Source organism: Dryobates pubescens, chromosome 33 (assembly GCF_014839835.1).
Source record: "Dryobates pubescens isolate bDryPub1 chromosome 33, bDryPub1.pri, whole genome shotgun sequence".
NCBI lineage: Eukaryota > Metazoa > Chordata > Aves > Piciformes > Picidae > Dryobates > Dryobates pubescens.
In genome coordinates this window covers 3,851,694-3,872,640 of record NC_071644.1, presented here as the reverse complement: position 1 = coordinate 3,872,640, position 20,947 = coordinate 3,851,694, and the positions used below count along the sequence as shown (strand labels likewise).

At 49.5% G+C, this 20,947-nt stretch overlaps 1 protein-coding gene across 2 annotated transcripts in view; it reads left to right on the top strand.

The window, feature by feature from the left end:
* Nucleotides 1–697: 697 nt before the first annotated feature.
* Nucleotides 698–20,947, top strand: part of KAZN (kazrin, periplakin interacting protein) — a 278,161-nt gene continuing 257,911 nt past the window's right edge. The window contains exon 1 of one of the 2 annotated variants that reach the window (XM_054175897.1): nt 698–1,659. In XM_054175897.1, coding sequence (XP_054031872.1) covers nt 1,539–1,659 — 121 coding nt within the window. In that variant the 5' untranslated portion in view covers nt 698–1,538. The remainder of the gene's footprint in view (nt 1,660–20,947) is intronic. The other variant, XM_054175896.1, reaches the window with a different exon arrangement.

The window sequence follows — 20,947 nt, the reverse complement described above, 5'->3', positions numbered from 1 at the left end:
TTGGATATTAGAAAAAACTTCTTCACTGAAAGGGTTCTCAAACGTTGGGACAGGCTCCCCAGGGCTGGTGGGTGAATCCCCATCCCTGGAGGGGTTTGAAAGCCACAGAGATGGGATGCTTAGGGACATGGTACTAGACTTGGTAGAGTTAGAGAATGGTTGGATCTTAAAGTCATTCCTAACCAATACAATTCTATGATTCTGTGACTCTGCTGCTATCATCTGGCAGTTTTGTATTTCCACCCAAGTCCTGGTGGGTGTTTTCCAAGCTGTGAGGTAACCTTTCTCCCCAAAAGGGATGACTCACAGAGGGCAAAATTAAGCAGAGCTCCTGGAGTCAGCATTCCTTGCCTTGGCAGAGGGACTTTTTTCAGGTTAATATGAATCAGCTGTGTCAGACTTGCCTGGCAGTTAACTCTTGGCCCCTCTTCCATTCAGCTACCCTCACCTGGTGCTCAGGAGGGAGGAGCTGCAGCCAGGCAGCAGCTGCAGTTCTGGGGCAGACAGGGCCGTGGGCACAACCTGGCGGCTTCAGGTTCCAGCCCTCGCTGCCTTTTGCCCCTTTTCCCTGGAGCACCTCGGGAAGCAGGAGTGAGGGGGTTAAGGCGGGCGGCTCGGTGCTGCCTGGCTGAGTTTGCACTTCCCGGTGCCTCCAGAAGAGCTCCGGGAGCAGCCCTGCTGCAGGGCCGGGCAGGGGGGGCGGCCACTGCAGCACGGCCGGGATGTCACTGAGCAGCGGCTCCAGTCTCCTCCCCCTCGGCTGCTCGGCTGGGGGAAGGGGACACAGGGCTCCCGGCAGGGACTAACCCGCCGCGGGGCTCCTGCCGGGAGCTGGCCGAGCCCCGGGGCTGCTGCCCGCCTGTGCCGGGGAGGCGAGAGCCGCGCAGCCCCCGAGCAGCGGGCACCGGCTGCGAGCCTCCTCCGAGCTGCTGAGGTGAAGCTCGGGCTCCAAACCCCGCAGAGAGGCAGGGACCTGCCTGGTGCTTCAGCATCTCCGGGTGTCCTCGGTTGCTGGTGGCGAGCGGGCTGGAAGGACGGAGTGTCAGCATCCCAACGGATCGGCAGCTCTTGGATCAACATCCCAAGGAATCAGCATCCCAGCCGTGCCTGGTACCTCACGGAGAGAAAACTCCCGGTGTCTCCTCAAGGGAAGATGTGCCCAAGCTGATGGATGAGGTAACTGCTGGCTTTGGACCTCTTAGCTACAGGAGAAGAGAAGAGACTCCTGGCTTTGCTGTAACTATGGCAGATACCTCAGAAGGGGTCAAGCCTCGTTGCTGGATGCCATTTCATGCCTGAGGCCTCTAGACCTGCCTAGGACAGACCACAAAACTCTTGGAAGAGGCAGAGACAGGTCTCAATGAAAATACTGGTGACACCCAACTGAAAACATGCCTGCTGTTACTCACCCCTGAAAACAGAGGAAGGAGCATCCTCTGGACTTGGGAAGAGGCACCGTTGCTCAGTGGAGGCCTCCTCCTGCCTGCTGAGGATCTGGGGAGGACAGGAGGCTTCTCACAGCTGCTGGGCTCTGCTCCATGACTAACACAAAGGACCCGACGAGAGCTATGGACTCCCCTCCGGTGCCCTCCAGCTCTGCGGCTGGCTCCGTCACCTTCTCGCAAGTTTTCGGGCAGCAGTGCCAGCTGATGGAAGCAGGTAAGAGGGCAACACACCTGGGGACATCCTCAGCATCCCACCTCCTGGTCTGCAGTGTCCTTATTCTCTTCCCTCCCCTGTCCTGTTCCCCAAGATCTGCCCAAACCCAAGTGCTTTCCATAGGGCAGCTGGAGTGACCCCTGTTGCATTTGCATTTGCTTCAACTTCTCCCCAGAGTGGTTTTAGGAGATTTGTGCTCATGTGGTTAAAAACGAGGGGCAAGGGTTGGGGTGAGTGTGTGGTTTTGGGTTAATGTGGATTGGACCAAGGTGATCTTCCCCTGATGGTGGAAGTTCCTATGTTTACATGAGTACATAGCCTGGCCACTGTTTTCCCCTGATTTCAGGATGGTGACATTCAGTCTGAAGGTTGTTTTGGTGTTTTGTTAGGTGGCTGTTGCAGTACAGAGCGTCTCTAGGTGTGCAGATCTCTGCTTTGGTGCTCAGTTCTGTGAAGGACAATTTGCTTGGTGTAGCTCTTGCTTTTTTCTGGCTGTTTCTGTTACCGTAACACTTGGCAACCCAGTCCCTTTCCCCAGCTGTTTTCATGCATTTGTGATGCCTCTACAGAGGGGCCTGGGTCCCTGCTGCCTCTGCCTTGTGGATGTCAAAGAGGGAGGCTGCAACACAACTAATGCCATTTTCCCCCAGTTTTGTTTTGCTGCTTGCTTTTCTTGCTCTGCTCCATTAGATGCCTCAGAGCTCTGCACTGGCATCCTCCTTCCGACCTGACCTCCCAAACCTGATCGATTGGGCTGATGAATTCTAGACCTCTCTTTTTCTATCCCTGCTTGCAGGTAGCTCTGAGAATGGATCTGTTTGTTTACCTGGGGCCATAGAGAAAGCCTGGGCTTCTGCCATGATACCATAACAACACTTGCTCTGAATTTCTAGGGCTGGTTTTACTCAGACCTGCTGGTGTTTGTTAGTTAGTGATGGAGAAGATACTTGCTGAGAGATGAGCACCAAGGTGCCTAATCCTCTCTCTTTCTCACCTCTTTTCTCTCTCTCCTCCCCAGCCAGTTCTGTAACTAATGATGTTTGGATTGCAGTGTTTTTTTATGTGGTAGGATCCAAAATATTATGCACTGGTCTTCTGCTGCTGATCTCTGGGTGGTTTCTGTTGTGCTTCTCCAGGTGCTCTCACAGGTTGAGCTGATGAGCACTCAGTTAATCAGGCCTGTGATCATGCTGCTGCCACCAAGGAACTGGCAGGCAGATTTTCATGAGGGTTTGGTGCTCATCTCTCTTATTGCATGGCCTGGGACCAGTCCAAAGGCTATGGGTCTGTTATGTAGGATGTCACATGAAAGAGATGTGTGAGAAAGCCCTGATCCTCACTGAGGTTTGGGTTCTTATCCAAATGACTAAGATCATCCAAGTGAGAAAACATAGGTGGTGATTTTGGTTTGCTTTGCTTTTCCTCTCCCTTTCATAGAGGGGGAAATGCCAGAGAGGAAGCCTGTGAATCCAGGGCTTTGGAATCCCACCTCAGTAACTCAGCCATGAGGTTTTCTTCCTTCTGGTGGACCATTTTGGTAGGATTTCTAAACAGCTGGTGCAGTGCAATGGAAGGATGGCTGCCAGGAGCATTGCTGATGTTCAAAGCAAATGAGAGGCTGTGTGGGTGTGACTTACATCTGTGTGAGCTTTCTATTTTTGTGGCAATAACTTTCTATCCACACAACACACCTGAGAGCAGAACTCCAGCTGATGGGTTTGTGGATATCACAGAATGCACTGAGTTGGAGGGGACCTCTCGAGGTCATGTAGTCCACCCACCCTGCAGTCAGCAGGGACATCCCCCATTAGACAGAATTGTCAGGGGTGGAAGGGACCCCAAGGATCATCTAGTTCCAGCCCCCATGCCATGACAGGGACACCCTCCACTAGATCAGGTTTCTCTGAGCTTTGTCAAGCCTGGCCTTGAATGTTTCCAGGGATGGGGCTTCCATCGCCTCCTTGGCAACGTGTTCCAGTGTCTCACCACACTCAGAGTAAAGAATGACTTCTTAATGTCCAATCTAAATCTGCCCTGCTCTAGTTTATGTCTGTTTATAGCTTTACATAGAATGGTTTGGGTTGGAAGGGTCCTCTAAAGGTTATATACACCAACCCCCCCTGCAGTCATCAGGGACATCCTCCCCTAGATCAGGGTGCCCAGAGTCCTCTTGAGCTTCACTTTGAATATCTCCTGGGGTGGGGTCTTAGCCATCTTCCTGGGCAATTCATTCCAGTGTTCTACCACCCTCATGGTGCAGAACTTGTTCCTAACATCCAACATAAATCTGCTCTCCTCTGATTTTAAACCACTGCCCCTTGTCCTATCACTTGGTGCTCTCCTGCACATGTTGCCCCTCTCTCCTCCTGCTGCTCTTCAATCACTTGCTCTGATTAAACAACTACTGAATGTCTTGGAGATAACTTTCCTCCTGCCAGCTGCACATCTCTCTGTTTGATGGAAGACTTGAAAAGTTTTCTGTGAATAATTGGCTGATTATTCATGCATAGTTTATGTAAATTTGCATAATCCCCTAGGATGGAAAATGGTAATCACAACATTAGCCTAAAGAGTGCCTTGTCACATGGGAGCCCTGCTCCAAAGCTGCTTTGCCCTTTGCACAAGCACTTGATCTTCCCCTGCCCTCTGAGGCACTGTTTGCTTGTCCATTACATAGGATGCTCTTTGGAAAACTAATTTGCTATCTTCCTGCTCTACCCTGCTGTGCTGTAGCTGCTCATCTTACCAAGTTTACTGTGCCTCAGTGCATTTGTTTGCTGGGTTGTGCTGCTTGCATTTACCTGGGGCTTTCAGATTTGCACTGAGCACAGGAGATGGTGCACAGGAGAAGACAAAGCTGCTGTTACCCAAGGCAGTAAATCCTTGCTGCCACAGGAATGAAATTCACCTGGTGCCTAAAAGGTTTACTAGTGTCACCTGGCAAATCATTCAGGTGGGGTGGGGTTTTACCTGGTTCAACTTAACCACAAGGGTGCTGGTTTCCAAGAGCAGCAGTTGAGTAGAGGCTGACTTCATAACCCAGTCCTGAATCTTCCTGATTTCCTCTGAAACCCTGCCCACCAGGCAGTGCTGGGAGATCTTTCTTGTGTGAAGCATGCATTTGAAGCTGGCACAGACTCATATTATAAATCTTGCTAATGCCAAATGAAAGGCTTCAGAGGCTTCAGATATTTTCCATTTGACAGCTTCTGAATTAAAAAAAAAAAAGAATAAAGGAAAGGGGGGGAAAAAGTCTAAAAGATTAATGATTGGCACTACCAAACATAAAAGTGAGTGACATGAAGAATGGGAAGGGTTTTCCCCCTCCGCTCTCACATCAAGCATCAAATACATGGAGTGAGGAGGAGAGCTGAGGGCTTGAGGAATGAGGCTCAGCTGAGAAACCATTTGCTTTCTATGGGCAAATTCCAAGCAACATTCATAGAGTCACAGAATGGTTTGGGTTGGAAGGAGCCTTAAAGATCAGTTAGGTCCAACCCCCTGCCCTGGGCAAGGACATCTTCCACTCAAGGCCTCATCTAACCTGGTCTTGAAGACCTGCAGGGAGGGGGCTTCCATGATCTCCCTGGGCAGCCTGTTCCAGTGTCTCATCACCTTCTCCAGTACAATGCAGATTTCTGGCCTTACCACCGTGTATCACTCTCTAACTCAGAGCTCCATTAGATTAATTGTCATTTCCCATTAATTCTTTGGCTCAGAGATGCTGCTGGTTTGTTAGGCTTCCTTTTTGTTTTCGTTAACGCATTGCCAATTAATTTGCCATTGATTATGAAATAAGGAGGATGTAGACATGGCATTTTGGCACATGGTTTAGTGGTCACAGTGGCTTTGGGTTGGTAGTTGGACTTTGATGATCTGGACCCACTCTTGGAACATGTCCAGAGGAGGCCACAAAGATGATCAGAGGGCTGGAGCATCTCACCTATGGGAACAGGCTGGGAGAGTTGGAGCTGTTTAGCCTGGAGAAGAGAAGGCTTCAGGGAGACCTTAGAGAAGCCTTCCAGCACCTGGGGACTTTTTACAAGGGCTTGTGGTGATAGGATGAGGGGGACTGGCTTTAAGCTTGAGGAGGGGAGATTTAGACTGGAGATTAAGGAGAAATTCCTTACAGTGAGGGTAGTGAGACACTGGAACAGGTTGCCCAGGGAGGCTGCGGATGCCTCATCCCTGGAGGTGTTCAAGGCCCTGTTGAATGGAGCCTTGAGCAACCTGGGCTGGTGGAAGGTGTCCCCTGTCCATGGCAGATGGTGGGACCTCAGTGATCTTTAGGTCCCCTTCCAACCCAATCCATATTCTATGGTTGGAGGTGTTTTCCAGTGTTAATGATTCAGTGATTCTGTGTGGCCAGAATGAACAAGGAAGCTGAAATAACTTGAAGATCATCCAGACTTTCAGATGTTGCACTGAAACTTCTCCAGATTATCTTTCACTTGCACTTTCACTCAGCTTTCCCTCTTGTAGCCCCCTTCAGGTCCTGGAAGCCTTCTGTTAGGTTTCCCTGGAGTCTTCTCTTCTCCAGGCTGAACAACCCAGGCTCCCTCAGCCTGACCATGTAGGAGAGGTGCTCCAGCCCCTTGATCATTTTTGACCTTCCCAAATACTGAGGTTGGTGGTGCCCAGTAGGCACTTGGGGAGCTGAATCCCTCTCTTTATTTTCTGCCATGGTGAAGGATGACTTAATGGGTTCACATCAAAGCTGTCATCTTTTCTGGTCCTGGCTTTCCTTAAGAACACTTCAGTGAGCTCAGGCTCTAGCTATGAGCAAACCTTTTGTGACAGCTCTTCTTTCCTCTTCTGGACAGCAAGAGAAAAGAGTCAGCATAAAATTTGCTTGGCTTGGTTGGAGACCAGATGGAATCAGGGCTGGAAGTGCCTTCCTTGGTGCTTAGCATGTTGGGTTTCCTACCAGCATTAGTCAGTAATAAATGTTTCATGATAACAAGATGTTTCATTTGCTCTCCCAAGAGGTGATATGTGGCACTGAAACCGTTTCCAAAGCTGATTACAATGGTCTTGTTTAATTAGCATGCCTCAGGTTAGGTCTGGGCCTGAGCAGATTTCCTGCTTTTGGGGAAACCAGGGTAAAAAATCCATAACAGTTCTCTCTAATGTTGTTATCAATGATCTGAGTGAGAGGTTTGAGTGCTCCCTCAGTGAGTTTAGAGATGACACTAAACCAGGTGGCAGTGTTGATCTGCTCAGAGGGAGGAAGGCTTTGCAGAGATGAGTGGATCAACAGGCTGAGGTCAGCTGTATGAGGTTCAACAAGGCCAAGTGCTGGGTCCCTCACTTGGGTCACAACAACCCCATGAACACGTCAGGTTGGGGGCAGAGTGGCTGGAAAACATCCAGCAGCAAAGGACCTCAGGGTGCTGGCTGGCAGCAGATGAAGATGAGCCATTGTGTACCCAGGTGTCCAAGAGGACCAACACCATCCTGGCTTGGATCAGGACTAGTGTGGCCAGCAGCAGTAGGGAAGTGATTGTCCCCCTGTACTTGTGAGGCCACACCTTGAGTCCTGGGTTCAGTTTTGGGGCCCTCACTGCTTTAACTCTGCCTGGCCGTGAAGGTTTCTGCTCCTTTGGGGTGAAGCTATCATACAGGTTTATGTCCTGGGGTCACAGCAGCTTGAAAGCCACTGGTATAAATCGCTGTGCTCATCATTACAGTGCTTGAGGAGGTGTGGATGAGCCCCCTGCCAGCCTCTCATGCATGGTATTGTCCTGCTGAGCCTGCTGGTGTAGGGAGAGATGTCCTGTTCATCACAACCAAACCTTTGCTTCTCTGAGATGACAAGAAATGCCTCACAAACAAACTGCTCCAAGAGCACTTGGAGTTTTGTCTTTCAGGGGAAAATGGGATAATCTGATTCTCTCTGGGACCAGCTCCAGCACTGGGAGGAAAAGTCATTTACCTCTTCCCAGAAAAGCAATAAAGAGAAATCCTCCTTGACAGATGAGGTGCTCCTGCCTGAGCTGAACAGATTAAAGGGCCTCAGAAATGAAATGGGAAGATCATTTATTATTTTGCTTTTCCCTCCAGAGGAATGAACTGCTAGCAAGGATTTTAAAAAGTGACATTTACCTCTCCCTTCACTTTGTTAGGTGGTGCTGTGCTCCCCAGGAGGAAGACAGCAGCCAGGCTCTTGTGGAAGAGGTCCTCTTGCTGGTTATGGCTTTTATTGCTTTACAAGGTTGTCTTTTGAACCACACAAACACTGTGCTGGTGCCACTCAGTCAAGAAGATGCAGGTGACCCAAGGGTGCTGCACAGGGCTCCAAAGGGCAGCAGGACAAGAGACAATGACTGGCTAATACTCTGGAAGTATTGATGGGGAGTGCATGGGGAAATCAATGGAGACCACAGTTCAGTGGGCAAAATGGGGTATGACAGGCTGGAGGGGTGGCTATCTGTGAGTGGTTTGCCTGGTTTGGTTCTTTTTGGCTTGAGAAGCTCATGGGAATTGTGGTGCATGGCTGAGATGATGGTCAGGGGTCTCCTACAGCAGATCCTAGCTGTGTCTCGTGGCCAGGTAGTAGATCATGTCCTGAGTGTCATGGATTGTACCTGCCTGGGAGAGGGGAGGAAGCCAGTCTTTTCCAACCCCAGGAATGTAGGGTGTCTGGGTATTAATGCAGTGGGAGATGCTTGGCTTAAACTGCAGCTTTCCCTCCACATTCCCACTGGTGGATCCAGTGCTATGCTCCCCACAGCAGCACTCAGTTCTTCTGGCATCTGATCAAACGAGTAGCAGGAGCTGGGAGCTGAGCACAATGCCCAGTTCTAGGGGTCTGCATCCCACCCTCCCCATGGGCAGGAAACCTCTCTGTCCCTTCTGCTCTGTAGGGTATTCCCTGTGCTGGGCAGACATGGTTAATCTGCTCCAAACCAGAGCAGCACAGAACAGCATGGGAGGGAAGAGGGGCCAGTGGCTGTGGGCACACCAGTAAGCATGGAGCTGTGTGTGGGTGCCTATAGCTCCACATAACATACACAGCAGGAGGGCTTTGCTCTTCAGACTGGGAGGAAAAGCTTTCCCATAATGTGAGGACATCAGAACAGAAACAACAGAATGGGGGGGGGGGGGGGGGGGGGGGGGAAGGGGAGGGAAAAAAAGAAGTATTGAAAATATTTATTTTTGCCTAAATGAAGTATAAATTGCTCCCTGTCAGCTTGATAGAGAGACTCAATTACTGCAGCATCTGTGTAGTAACCACTTGCCAGCTGATTTACTCCTGATTAAATTATGGGTAGTGTTCATCTAGGCTCCTGACAGACAAATTTGGTTTGGTCAATGAATGGCCACAAATAACGAAGTGTTAAGGATATAATAATGCCTTCAAAGTGGAAAGAAATCATCTCCCCACTCCCTTTCCCCCCCTTCCCCCCCTTATTTTAACACCACCACAATAATGGGCTGAAAACCTGTGTGTGATTAGATTTGCAGCTACAAACACCAATTAGTTTCCCCTTCTTTCTTTGGAGGTCTTTGAGGCAATTTTAATGGCCATGGGTGGTTTAAAAAGGAGGAGGGGATGAAGGGCATTAAGCAAGGTATTTGCTTTTACTGTGGCTTTATCCTGTTTCATGGAAGGTGGGGACTTTTTGGTCTTGCTAGCTGAGAGTTGTCTAAGTGGATATAATTTTTTTTAAGGTGCCTAAATTCTGATGTGGTTTAATGGAAGCATTTCATTAGAGCATATTCAGGCAATCAGCATCTTAGCTGGGAAATCAGCTGAGCTGTTGCCTCTGTGCTTTGCCATCCTGGCTAATGCAAGGGCTGCAGTGATGGAATGAAAAAAAAAACATTTGAAGCCTTTCCAAACCAAAATATTGCTCCAGAGCCAAAGCAAAGCATGATGTTCGTCCTGGCTTTGAAGGAAATAAAATACACCGAGTTGCAGAGATGGGGAAAGGATGTTTGGATTCCCTTAGTTTGGGGAATTAGAAGTGTTGTGACAACAAATCTCTGTGCTAAGAGAAAACAGGTTGGGATAGAGAAAGGGATGGCTTTTCTACCTGGGGGTGTTGGTTAGCAACTGACTGAACATGAGCCAGTGTATGCCCAGGTGGCTAAGAAGGCCACCAGCATCCTGGCTTGGATCAGCAAGAGTGTGCCCCACAGGACCAGGGAAGTGAGCCTGCCCCTGGACTGGGCACTGGTGAGGTGACACCTTGAGCACTGGGTTCAGTTTTGGGCCCCTCACTACAAGAAGGACATTTTGGTGTTGGAGCAGGTCCAGAGAAGCTGGGGAAGGGTCTGGAGAACAGGGCTGGTGAGGAGCAGCTGAGGGACATCCCTTACCTTCCTCTGGACCTGCTTCAGCACCTCAGTGTTCTTCTGGGACTGAGGAGCTCAAAACTGAACCCAGTGCTCGAGGTGCAGCCTCACCAGTGGTACTGGTGGTCACACTGTTCCTGACCCAAGCCAGGATGCTGATGGCCTCCTTGGCCACCTGGGCACCCGCTGGCTCATGCTCAGTCAGCTGAATGGACTGCAAGCTTTGTGGGGCAGGGGCAATGTGGTGCAAAGACACTTCCCTTAAATGAACTGGAAGCACAGGAGGTGCCCTGGCTGTGGAGCACAGAGCTTTGGGGACCTGAATTTGTTGTTCTTGTTGTCTAGGCAGAGCTGGGAGCACCCATGTTAGCTCAGGTATTGACATGCAGATTTGCACTCCATGCCAATTGCAGTCTCTCTGCAAAGTCACCTCCTAATTTAGCGGTGGCAAAGCCTTTCCAGGCATTTCCTGGGGATATTCTTTCCAGGAGCTGTTAACAAGGAAGGTTTTCAGCTTCACTGGCTATTGTGTTAGCAGGTTGCCAAAAAAGTTGTCTTATTTTCCCTGCTGTGTTAAAGATCTTTGCCACAGCGTGCTTGAAGGGCTCTGTTTAGTCTGAGAGGATTCCAGTGATGTGTCAAACACCAGGTTAAACCAAAAATGGCATTTTTATGATTGCAAAGGAATTTGGCTTCCTTCCTCCTCTTTCTTTCACCTGCTGGTGAGCAACCATGGCGAAGGACTCATCAAAGGAACAGCTCTGTCCTTGACTTGATGATCCAAAACTGGGAGGAGTGGCTGACACCCCCTCAGGCTGTGCTGCCATTCAGTGAGACCTGGCCAGGCTGGGGAGCTGGGCAGAGGTGGATCTCATGATGTTCAATAAGGGCAAGTGCAGGGTCCTGCTCCTAGGGAGAAATAGCCTCCTGCACCAGTACAGGTGAAGGGGGACCTGCTGGGAAGCAGCTCTGCAGAAAAGGAACTGAGAGTACTGGGGGACAAGTTGTCTGTGTGCCAGCAATGTGCCCTCAGTGTCAAGAAGGCAAACGGTGTCCTGGGGTGTATTAAAAAGAGTGTGGTCAGCTGGTCAAGGGTGGTTCTCCCCTTCTACTCTACCTTACTGAGACCACACCTTGAATTCTGAGTCTAGTTCTGGGCTCCCCAGTTCAAGAAAGACAGGGGGAAAGAGTCCAGTGGAGTCCCTGGGGATGTTGAGCCTGGAGAAAAGCAGCTCCAGAGGGGATGTGATCAATGCTCAGCAAGAGCTAAAGGGTGGGGTGCAAGGGGTTGGGGCCAGGCTCGTGTCAGTGGTGCCCAGGGACAGCACTAGGAGCAAGGGGCACAAACTGGAACCCAGGAGGTTACCCTTGAACAGGAGAAGAAACTTGTTTGATGTAAGGGTGCTGGAGATCTGAGGCAGGCTATCCAGAGAGGTTGTGGAGTCTCCATGTCTGGAGAGATTCCAGCCCCCCCTGGCCACTGTGCTGCTGGGCAAGCTGCTGTGGGTACTCTGCTTTAGCAGGGGGTTGGACTGGATCATCATCAGAGGTGCCTTCCACCTCCCCCCCCATGCTGGGATTTGGTGACTCTAGAAAATCTCCCTCGACATCCCAGCCCCTCTTTCAGGCACCCCTCAGCCTGTTGATGGCGAAGGCTGATGCCCACAACTTGAGCAAGGTTGGTGTTCTTGCCCAGCTGGTGGGTTTCAAATCCACGTCCTTTGTGCAGTGGTGCTGACACCCGGTGGCGGCTGTGCCGGTGTCTTCTCCTGCAGCGCCGGGGGAAAGAGCTCCTCCAGCAGCCAACCCACGGATTTCCTAGCGAGTGCTTGCTTGCTTTTAAGTGAAAGAAGTTTGGGTCAGACTGTGTTCTGTGAGAGATCACACATGTTCTTACAGGAAAAGCTTGCTTTTCCCTTTCCTGTGGAAAGGAAAAACGCCTGGGGAGTGCATTTCTGATGGCAGAGCTGAGAGCAGTTGGTTTTTCTTCGGGCTTTATCTCTCAGTTTACTGTTGTGGTTGTCAATATGCTGATAACACACCGACCTGCAAACCAAGGAGCCTGCATCACAAACTCCTCTGGATTCGAGTCAGGCTACAGCTCTGGGCAGCTGGTTGCTTTAAAAGAGGTGGGGAAAAGAGTTTTTGGAGCTTGGGTTTTTGTTTGTTAAGTGTTCTCTATAAACAGATGCAATTCCTGAACTGAAAGCTGAGATGATTATTTATTTGTCTCTTTTTTTTTCTTGCTTTCTCCCCTCCAGAGCCAGGGCTTTAGTAAATGGTGTGGTGAGCACAGTAGAATAGAACAGAATAAACCAGGTTGGAAGTGACCTTGAAGATCATCAAGTTCAACCAACATCATCCAACATCACCTAATCAACTAAACCATGTAACCAAGCACCCTATCAAGTCTCCACCTAATCATCTCCGATGATGGTGACTCCACCACCTCCCCAGGCAGCACATTCCAATGGCCAATCACTCTCTCTGTGGGGAACCTCTTCCTAACATCCAGTCTGAACCTCCCCTGGCACAGCTGGAGACTGTGTCCTCTTGTTCTGGTGCTGCTTGCCTGGGAGAAGAGACCAGCCCCCACCTGGCTGGTACCCCTTCAGGTAGTTGTAGAGAGCAAGAAGGTCTCCCCTGAGCCTCCTCTTCTCCAGGCTAAGCAACCCCAGCTGCCTCAGCCTCTCCTCACAGGGCTTGTGTTCCAAACCCCTCACCAACTTTGTTGCCCTTCTCTGGACACCTTCCAGCAGCTCAACATCTTTCCTAACCTGAGGGGCCCAGAACTGGACACAGGACTCAATACATCAACAGTTATAAATGTCAGCTACCTGAATTGATAAGCTGGGATTTGCTTTCTGTGAACAGCAGAATGCTGCTTTTGAAGATGGGGGTGGGGAACCACCACCAACCAAACCTCTATCTTTAAAGGCAAACCCTGACTGGGCTAGGAGAGTAATTTAACCCTCACAATTGGCTATATTGCATTAACTCCTTAATGGATGTATATATATGTGTAGGAAGTCCAGAAAAGACATTGCAGAAGTGAGATTATTTTATGATATTAATTTTTTTTATCACTCCATGAAACTCTGCATTTTGATTAAAATTTGCTATTCCTTAGGTGGCTGAAATGAGAGGCATCAGTCAGGAGGGGCGTTCTGCCATTCATTCTCTCTTGTTTCTACCATTTAATCTCACTTGGCCACCATGTGGGGGGGAAAAAAAAAATACCCCAAACACAACCTAATCACAGAGTGCTTTGGGTTGGAAGGGACCTCGAGAGCTCATCTTTTAGAATAGAACAAACCAGGTTGGAAGAGACCTTCGAGATCATTGTGTTTCCAACCCCTCTGCAATAAACAGGGACGTCCCCATCTAGATCAGGTTGCCCAGAGCCCCATCAAGCCTGACCTTGAATGTCTCCTGAGATGGGGCATCCACCACCTCCCTAAGCAACTTGTTCCAGTGTTCCAGCACCCTCAGAGTGAAGATGCTCAGCTCTGGTGGCAAAGGCCACCTGGGGAAGCTTGAAAGAGAAATGAGATTCTCAAGACTCACAGAATCATCCAGGCTGGAAAGGACCTCTGAGATGATCAAGTCCAGCCATGTAACTACATGAACCTAATTGCAGCTAATGCTAATTATCTGATTGATCTTGAGCACTCCACTGTATTCCAGATACATCCAGAACTCTGATAGTTCCAATATTGCCAGCAATTAAGCATAGATTTATCTTAATCTACGTGAAAACACAATTGCTGGCTGGAGCTGCTGCTTTGCTTTCTGAGTAGAGCAGGGGGGGTTAGGTAGGGGGTTTCTTTTTCATTTTTCCTTTCTCCCCCCCTTTTTTTTCCCTCCCCCATTCCCCCTTTTGGCTTTTAAAACCCATCTGGCCCCAGTTACCTGGGAATGCCCCAGTGCTGTTTGACTGGGCTCCAGGAAAGCTATGGTTTCCCTGCGGAGAGTGGGGGTTTTTGTTATGCTTAACTTCCATTGAGCTCCCTAATGTTTCACTTGAGGTTTGCTGCCTTCCTTCTTGTTGATTGAATTAGGGAATGGTGCCTGAAGATTGATGCTTTCCCCCTCCCCTTCTCTATCCCTTGGGAAGTGCATTTTGTACTAAGTTTGAAATGATTAATGGGAGAGCGTGATCATAATCGTTCCTTTGCAGAAACAGAGTAGAAATTGTTAGGCTTTGATTGTCCTGCTTGTGATCTTGAAGAGGGATTACTGGTGTTTTGGCTTGTCTGTTATCTTTCCCTTTGTTGGGCGTTTGTTCCAGCTGCCAGTCCCTGGCAAAATCTCTTTTTGCAAGTCTCGGCGCCGGGTCGGGAGGTTAATGATGAAGAGGATTTCCTCAGGGCTCCGCCGCCCTCATCTACAGGCTTTGGGAATCTTAAACGGACAAATATCCTAATGTGGCTAGCGCTGCTTTCATCTAACTTTGCACCGGAGTTTTTGAGTTGCACAGTGCCTGGGAAGAGGCCAGGAGAGGGAGGCAGAGTACACTGCAAAGCAGAGCTCCCTTCCAGGCAGATGCGAATTTGCCTGAGTTTGTGGATGGAACAACATTTGTTCTGCATCAACCCCCCCAACACCAGGACACTGGGTGCCCCAAAGCTCCAAGCCATTGCTGAGCTCTCGCTTCTGGCAACAGGAGCTGATTGCTGGTGCTTCCCCTTAATTTACTGTATCAAGGGAAGCTGCTCTGTGCTCCAGGTTCTCTCCCATCCATTCCTTCACCCTGCATGAACAGCAGCTGCAGCTCTGCCAGTCGAGTTCTCCATTGCTGGAAACCTATGGTTATCCCAGAGATGGGTGGGGGTTCATCACAGTAGGCAGAATGAGTCTGGCAGGTCCTTAGGCTGCAGCCTAATCCCATGAGATAATTGCTGCTTCAGGTTAGCTAATCTGTACATATTGAGGTTAATTTCAGGGTTATTAGGCTAATTTAATGTAATTTGAGGACTACAAGCAGCAGGATTTGGTTTATCAAATAGGACACATGTGGTATAAATTACAGAATCAGAGAATTGTTTCTGTTGGAAAATGCTTTTAAGACCATCAAGTCCAACCATCAGCCTAAGCCTTTAAATCATGCCCCAAAGAGCCATGGCCACAGGTTTCTTGAACATGTCCAGGGATGGAGACTCCACCACCTCCTTGGGCAGCCTGTTCCAACCTCTGGCCACAATTTCAGCAAAGAAATTGTTCCTCATAGCCAACTTAAACCTCCCCTGGAGCAATTTCAGGCCATTTCCTCTCTTGTAGAGAGAAGGGAACAACCCCCATCTCACTCTAATCTCCTCCTAGGGAGCTGTAGAGAGCAATGAAGTCTCCCCTCAGCTTCCTCTTCTCCAGACTGAACCACCCCAGTTCCCTCAGTTGGTCCTCATAAGATCCCTCACTAGACCTCTTCACCATGACAGGGGGGTTGCAACTAGATGATTTCTAAGGTCCCTTCCAACCCAAACCATTCTATGATTCTGTCTTTCACTGGGCTGGAGCACAAGCACTGTGCTCATTACTGGATTGTGCCTGGGGCATGTTTAGGATTGGTGCTGGGACTGTGTGACCAAGGAAAGGACAACAGGTTTTGTGTCATGGGGAAGGGTGAGGAAAATGGAATCACAGCTTGGTGTGGCTTGCAGTACCCCAAGGAAGCATGGAGTTACCCAGGTCAGAAATAACTCACCCTGAAATAATGATGGGATTGAAGCTTAGGGCAAGCTGCACATGCAATTTTCTTGCCAGAGAAGAGGTTTTAGCTGAATAAAGTTCTGGTGAACAATTACTCTCCTAATTCAATGATAATCCTGCTGGGGAATTGCTCTCAGTAACTCTTATTCATTAATTAGCTCAGCTAACGTCAGGGATGAATAAATACTGCAAGACTCTTGATGAAATGTTGGTTGTTTGTTCCCAGTCTGCACAGGGCATACCTGACTAATGAAAGGTTTTCCTCATTTCTGGGAGGTATAGAGCTGGTGTTTCACTTTTCAGACACAGCTCTCAACCCTCAGGTTCTTCTCCCACCCTTCATTTGCTGGCACAGAGCAGGGCATCTCTTGCAGCTTCTCATCCATTGCATTGTATTGAGACCACATTTGGAGTACTGTGTCCAGTTCTGGGCTCCCCAGACCAGCTGGGATAGGGAAGTACTGGGGAGGTTTAGGTTGGACATGAGGTGCAATTTCTTCCCCAAAAGGGCTGTCAAAGCCTGGCCCAGGCTTCCCAGGGCAGTGGTGGAGTCCCAATCCCTGGAGGGATTTCAAAGCTGTGTAGATGTGGTGCTGAGGGACATGGTTTGGTGGTGACCTGGCAGTGCTCTGCTAACAGTTGGGCTCAATGATCCTAAAGGTCTCTTCCAACCATAACAATTCTGTGACACTGTGGCTCCAAACTGAGCACCAGGAGGCTCCTGCCCTGCCAGCTGAGCTGTGGATGCTCACACAGCTCCCTCTGGGGCTGAACAAGTCCTGGGTGGCAGCATGAGGGGTGATGGTGGGATCAGGCTGAGAGCAAAGCAAGCTGATCTGCTGGTGCTTCTCTGACCTGCTGATTTAGTTTGTCAGCCCTGAGGCTGGGCTAACCTTTCTCCATGGGCAGCCTGAGAATTAGCTATGATGTTTCTTGTTAGGACATAAGCTCCACGTGCCATTTTCTGCTGATGTTAGCAGGGTTATTTTATTCCCCTTTACAAATCCAACCCATTAGGGCTCTAATGCATCACCTAGATGATGATTTTTTTGTGGTTTGATGCTTTACTCAGACCCTCTTTACTCCTGTCACCGAGATGTGACAGTGCTGTTATGTCTCTCTTGCTAGGAACAGCTAATCAGAGAGCCCAGCAAGGGAAAGGTCATTGTGATAAGGAGCAGCACACAGCCCCTGTGTCCCTTAGGTACTCGTGTTCCCATGTCAAGGCTGACTGTGGGGAGGGAGCAGGGCACAGGATGAGCCTGACCCAGTGACAAACTGAACCACAAATCAGAGAATCACAGAATGGTTTCAGTTGGAAAAGACTCAAGGCATAGAGATTGCCCCAGGTTGCCCAAAGGGGTGGGAGGTGCTCCATCCCTAGAACCATCGCAGCTCAGGTCGCTCACCAACAACCTGCTCTAGTTGCAGATGTCCCTAGATGGACTTCAAGGCCTTGAAAGGTCCCTTCCAACCCAATCCATTCTGTGCAATCTGAGGTCTTTTTGGAAGAGTGAATGTTAGGTGATTCCTTTGCTGAATTTCCAGTTAACTCTACTGGTTTTCCTTTTGTTCCTGTTGATTGTGCAAACACCCTTTATTGTTTTAATGCTCATCAGGCAGGAGATGATTTGTGTCTCTCTGTGCAGTGCTGTAAGCCTCTCTGGCTTGTTCTGTGCTGGGGAATTCCACCTAGAAAACGATTTGAGCTGTGAAACTTCTCGATGGAATTAAATATGTAAAGCTCACTGTGATTCAGGAGGGAAATTAAGGACTACAAAACTTGAAGCTCTCTTAGATTTTTTTTTATTCCAGCCTCAATTTCCTTTCTTTTTTCCCCCCCTCCAGCTTTATAGCTAATTTATTTCCTTTCTTTTCTTCTTCCTCCTTTTTTTATTTGTCCTTTATAAGCTCGTGGCTTCCAAGCTTATTCACATAACCCACCCCCTTAAATGGGTAGTGGATGAGTGTAAGAGTTATTGCAGATGTATTTCACTCTCTGCAAGACAGAGTTATTGGGTAAGGAGCTGAGGCTTGAAGATCCTGAAAGTATCTTAGCAGATCTGGTTCCCCTTGACTGCTTGGGTTTTGGATGAGGAGCGAGTGTCACTGGAACCATCTCCTCTGTTGTTATGGGAACACCAGCAGTGGGGTGCCAGGGGAAGCAGCAGAGATGATGTTTGTTGAATGACATGGAGAGCCAGAGAGCTGCAAGGAACAGCTCTTTCCTCCTCAGAGACACTTACACTATTGCTTTTGCAGTGATGCTTTGCAAACAAGCTGCCTGGAAATAAAGAGGGGTTTGGAGATGTATCCATGATGGTAAAACACACATTTTACAGCCACACAGTATGGTCACACAGCCAGCTGCACACTGGTGCTCATAGATGTGCATCTCCATCCTTATCTATACTGTCACAGTAACTGTCACAGCTGCTTGAGAGGTGGGAGATTCACATTCACAGCTCTCCTGAACACCTTGCAGCAGCTGATTGAATTGTTGTGTGCTTCACAGCCCCATGAATGCTCGGGGCAGAGTGGCTGGCAGCTGCCTGGCAAGAAAAGGATATGGGGATGTGGGTTGACAGTGGCTGCACAAGAACTGGCTCATGGCCAAGAAGGCCACCAGCATCCTGGCCTTGATCAGCAATACTGAGGCCAGCAGAACTAGGGAAGTGATTGCCCCCTTGGTGGGGCCACACCTGGGGTCAGTTTTGTCCCTCGTTCCAAGAAGGATGTTGGAATGCTGGGGAATGCCCAGAGAAGGGCCACAAAGCTGGGGAAGGGTCTGGAGAACAGGGCTGGGGAGGAGCAGCTGAGGGAGCTGGGGGTGTTCAGCCCAGAGAAAAGGAGGGTGAGAGGAGACCTTCCTGAAAGGAGGTTGTAGGGAGGTGGGGGCTGGTCTCCTCTCCCAAGAAACAAGTGATAAGACAAGAAGAAATGGCTTCAAGCTGCACCAGAGGAGGTTTAGGTTGGATATCATGAATAATTTCTCTCCTGCAAGAGCAGTCAGGCACTGGAACTGTCTGCCTAGGGAGGTGGTAGCATCACCATCCCTGGAGGCATTGAAAAATGTATAGACATGGCCCTGGCACATGGCTTAGCTGGTATGGGGCAGTTGGTTTGACTGTTAGACTTGATAATCTTAAAGGCCTTTTTCAACCTTAAGGATTCTATGATTCAGGTCCTGAGGTTCAAAACAGAGTCCTCAGCATGAAGCTACATCTGTTTCACACTAATAACCCCAGCTGTACGAGTGTCTGGTACAACCCAGCCTGCATTTTGAGTAGCTGTCCTCTTTGAAGCATGAACAAAACGCCTCAGTGAGGTCTCCAGGGATGTTTCAGGGTGAGACAAACCGGCTCCAGTGCAGCTGCACTTTGCAACCATAAATATTCAGAGGCAGGTGGGTGAAAATCCTTACCCACGGGTGGAGAGACTCCTCTGGAGCTGCACAAACCTCTTTACCCAACCAGCTCAGCCCAGCAGCTGCTGCTTGTCCTTGGCCACATACCCAGTCAGAGAATCACAGAACATTAGGGGTTGGAAGGGACCTCAAAAGATCGTCCAGCCCAACCCTGCAGTCCACAGGCTACAGGAACTATGTATGGGAAAAATAGATGTGGTTGTAAAGCTCCTTGGCAGGGAGCTCTGAGTCTTGCAGGCTTTGGAGGCTGCGCTGGGTGGAGGAGATGGGAGCTGGACGCTTCAGCAGCTCATTGCAAACGCTTTTCCCTGCCTTGAGACAAGGCGGAACCTTCTACATGTTGGAGGCTGTTCAAGCATGAAGCTGTGAGCTGCAGCAAAGTATTTCACTTCATTGCTTTGCACTCCACCTTTCCCCCTCAGAATGCCTAAAGCTCTCCTGGTGCTAGGAGCGCCCCGGCGCGCAACGGTGAGAGGCTGGCACCGTGTGGGTTGGGAACTCGGATGGCCTTTGCTCCTTGTGAATCTGAATCTCTCCTCCAACCTACTGCAGCTGGAGCAGAAGGTGGGGATGATGGCACTAGAAGGTGTAGCTTTTCTCTAGTAATTTGCATACATGGTTTGCAGCATGGAGGTTTCTGCACAGTGTTAAGGCTCTGGTTTGATAGGACAAGGGGCAATGGATATAAGCTCCAGCACAGGAGGTTCCACCTCAACATGAGAAGGAACTTCTTCACTGGGAGGGTCACAGAACCCTGGAGCAGGCTACCCAGAGAGGTTGTGGAGTCTCCTCTGGAGATTTTCAAGAGCCATCTGGATGTGTTCCTGTGTAACCCATGCTGGATTCTATGGCCCTGCTCTGGCAGGGGGGTTGGACTTGATGACCTTGGGAGGTCCATTCCAAGCCCTAACATCCTGTAATCTGTGATCCTGTAATAGAAGTGGGAAAACAGAAGGTGACTTTTTTCCCTTCCCTGGATTTCAGGTGCATCCATTCACTGTGTTTTCTTATCAGAAGCACTGAGAATCCTAAACTCTCTGTAATGCTGTTGGAAATGACTTGCTGTGCCTGTAGGGACTCCAGCTGTGGCTCCTGGATCTCACTGGTCCAGTAAGTCTGTGGAAGTGCTGACTAGCAGTGTCCTGGTAAGACCTGGAGTCACAGAATGGTAGGGATTGGAAGGGAACTCTCCAGATCATCCAGTCCCACTGCCCTGCTAAATCAGGGGGACCCACAGCAGCTTCCTCAGGATCACAATGGCTGGGGAGGGGGTAGAATCTCTCCAGAGAAGGAGACTCCACAACCTTTCTGGGCAGCCTGCTCCAGGCCTCCAGCACCCTCACACCAAAGTTTATCTGGAACTTAAAGTGACTTGATTTATAGAATCACAGAATCAGTCAGGGTTGGAAGGGACCACAAGGATCATCTAGTCCCAACCCCCCTGCCATGGGCAGAGACACCTCACACTGGAATCATTAAGGTGGAAAAGACCTCTAAGACCATCAAGTCCAAGCATCAACCCCACACCACTCTGGCTACTAAACCATGTCCCCAAGTGTCCTACATGTTTGTTTTTTTTTAACACCTCCAGAGATGGTGACTCCACCACTTCCCTGGGCAGCCTGTTCCAATGCCAGACATCCAGGTCTCCCAGTCTAAGGATCATTATGTCATAAATAAGAGGTTTATGATTCCTCCTTGCAAATCTGATTGACCTTTGTTTCTTTGGGAAGATGCAATGGGGTATTTGCCCCCCTCCCCTGAAAGACCACTTTATTTACTAGAGGGCACAGGCTCAAGCTGTGCCAGGGGAGGTTTAGGCTGGAGGTGAGGAGAAAGTTCTTCCCAGAG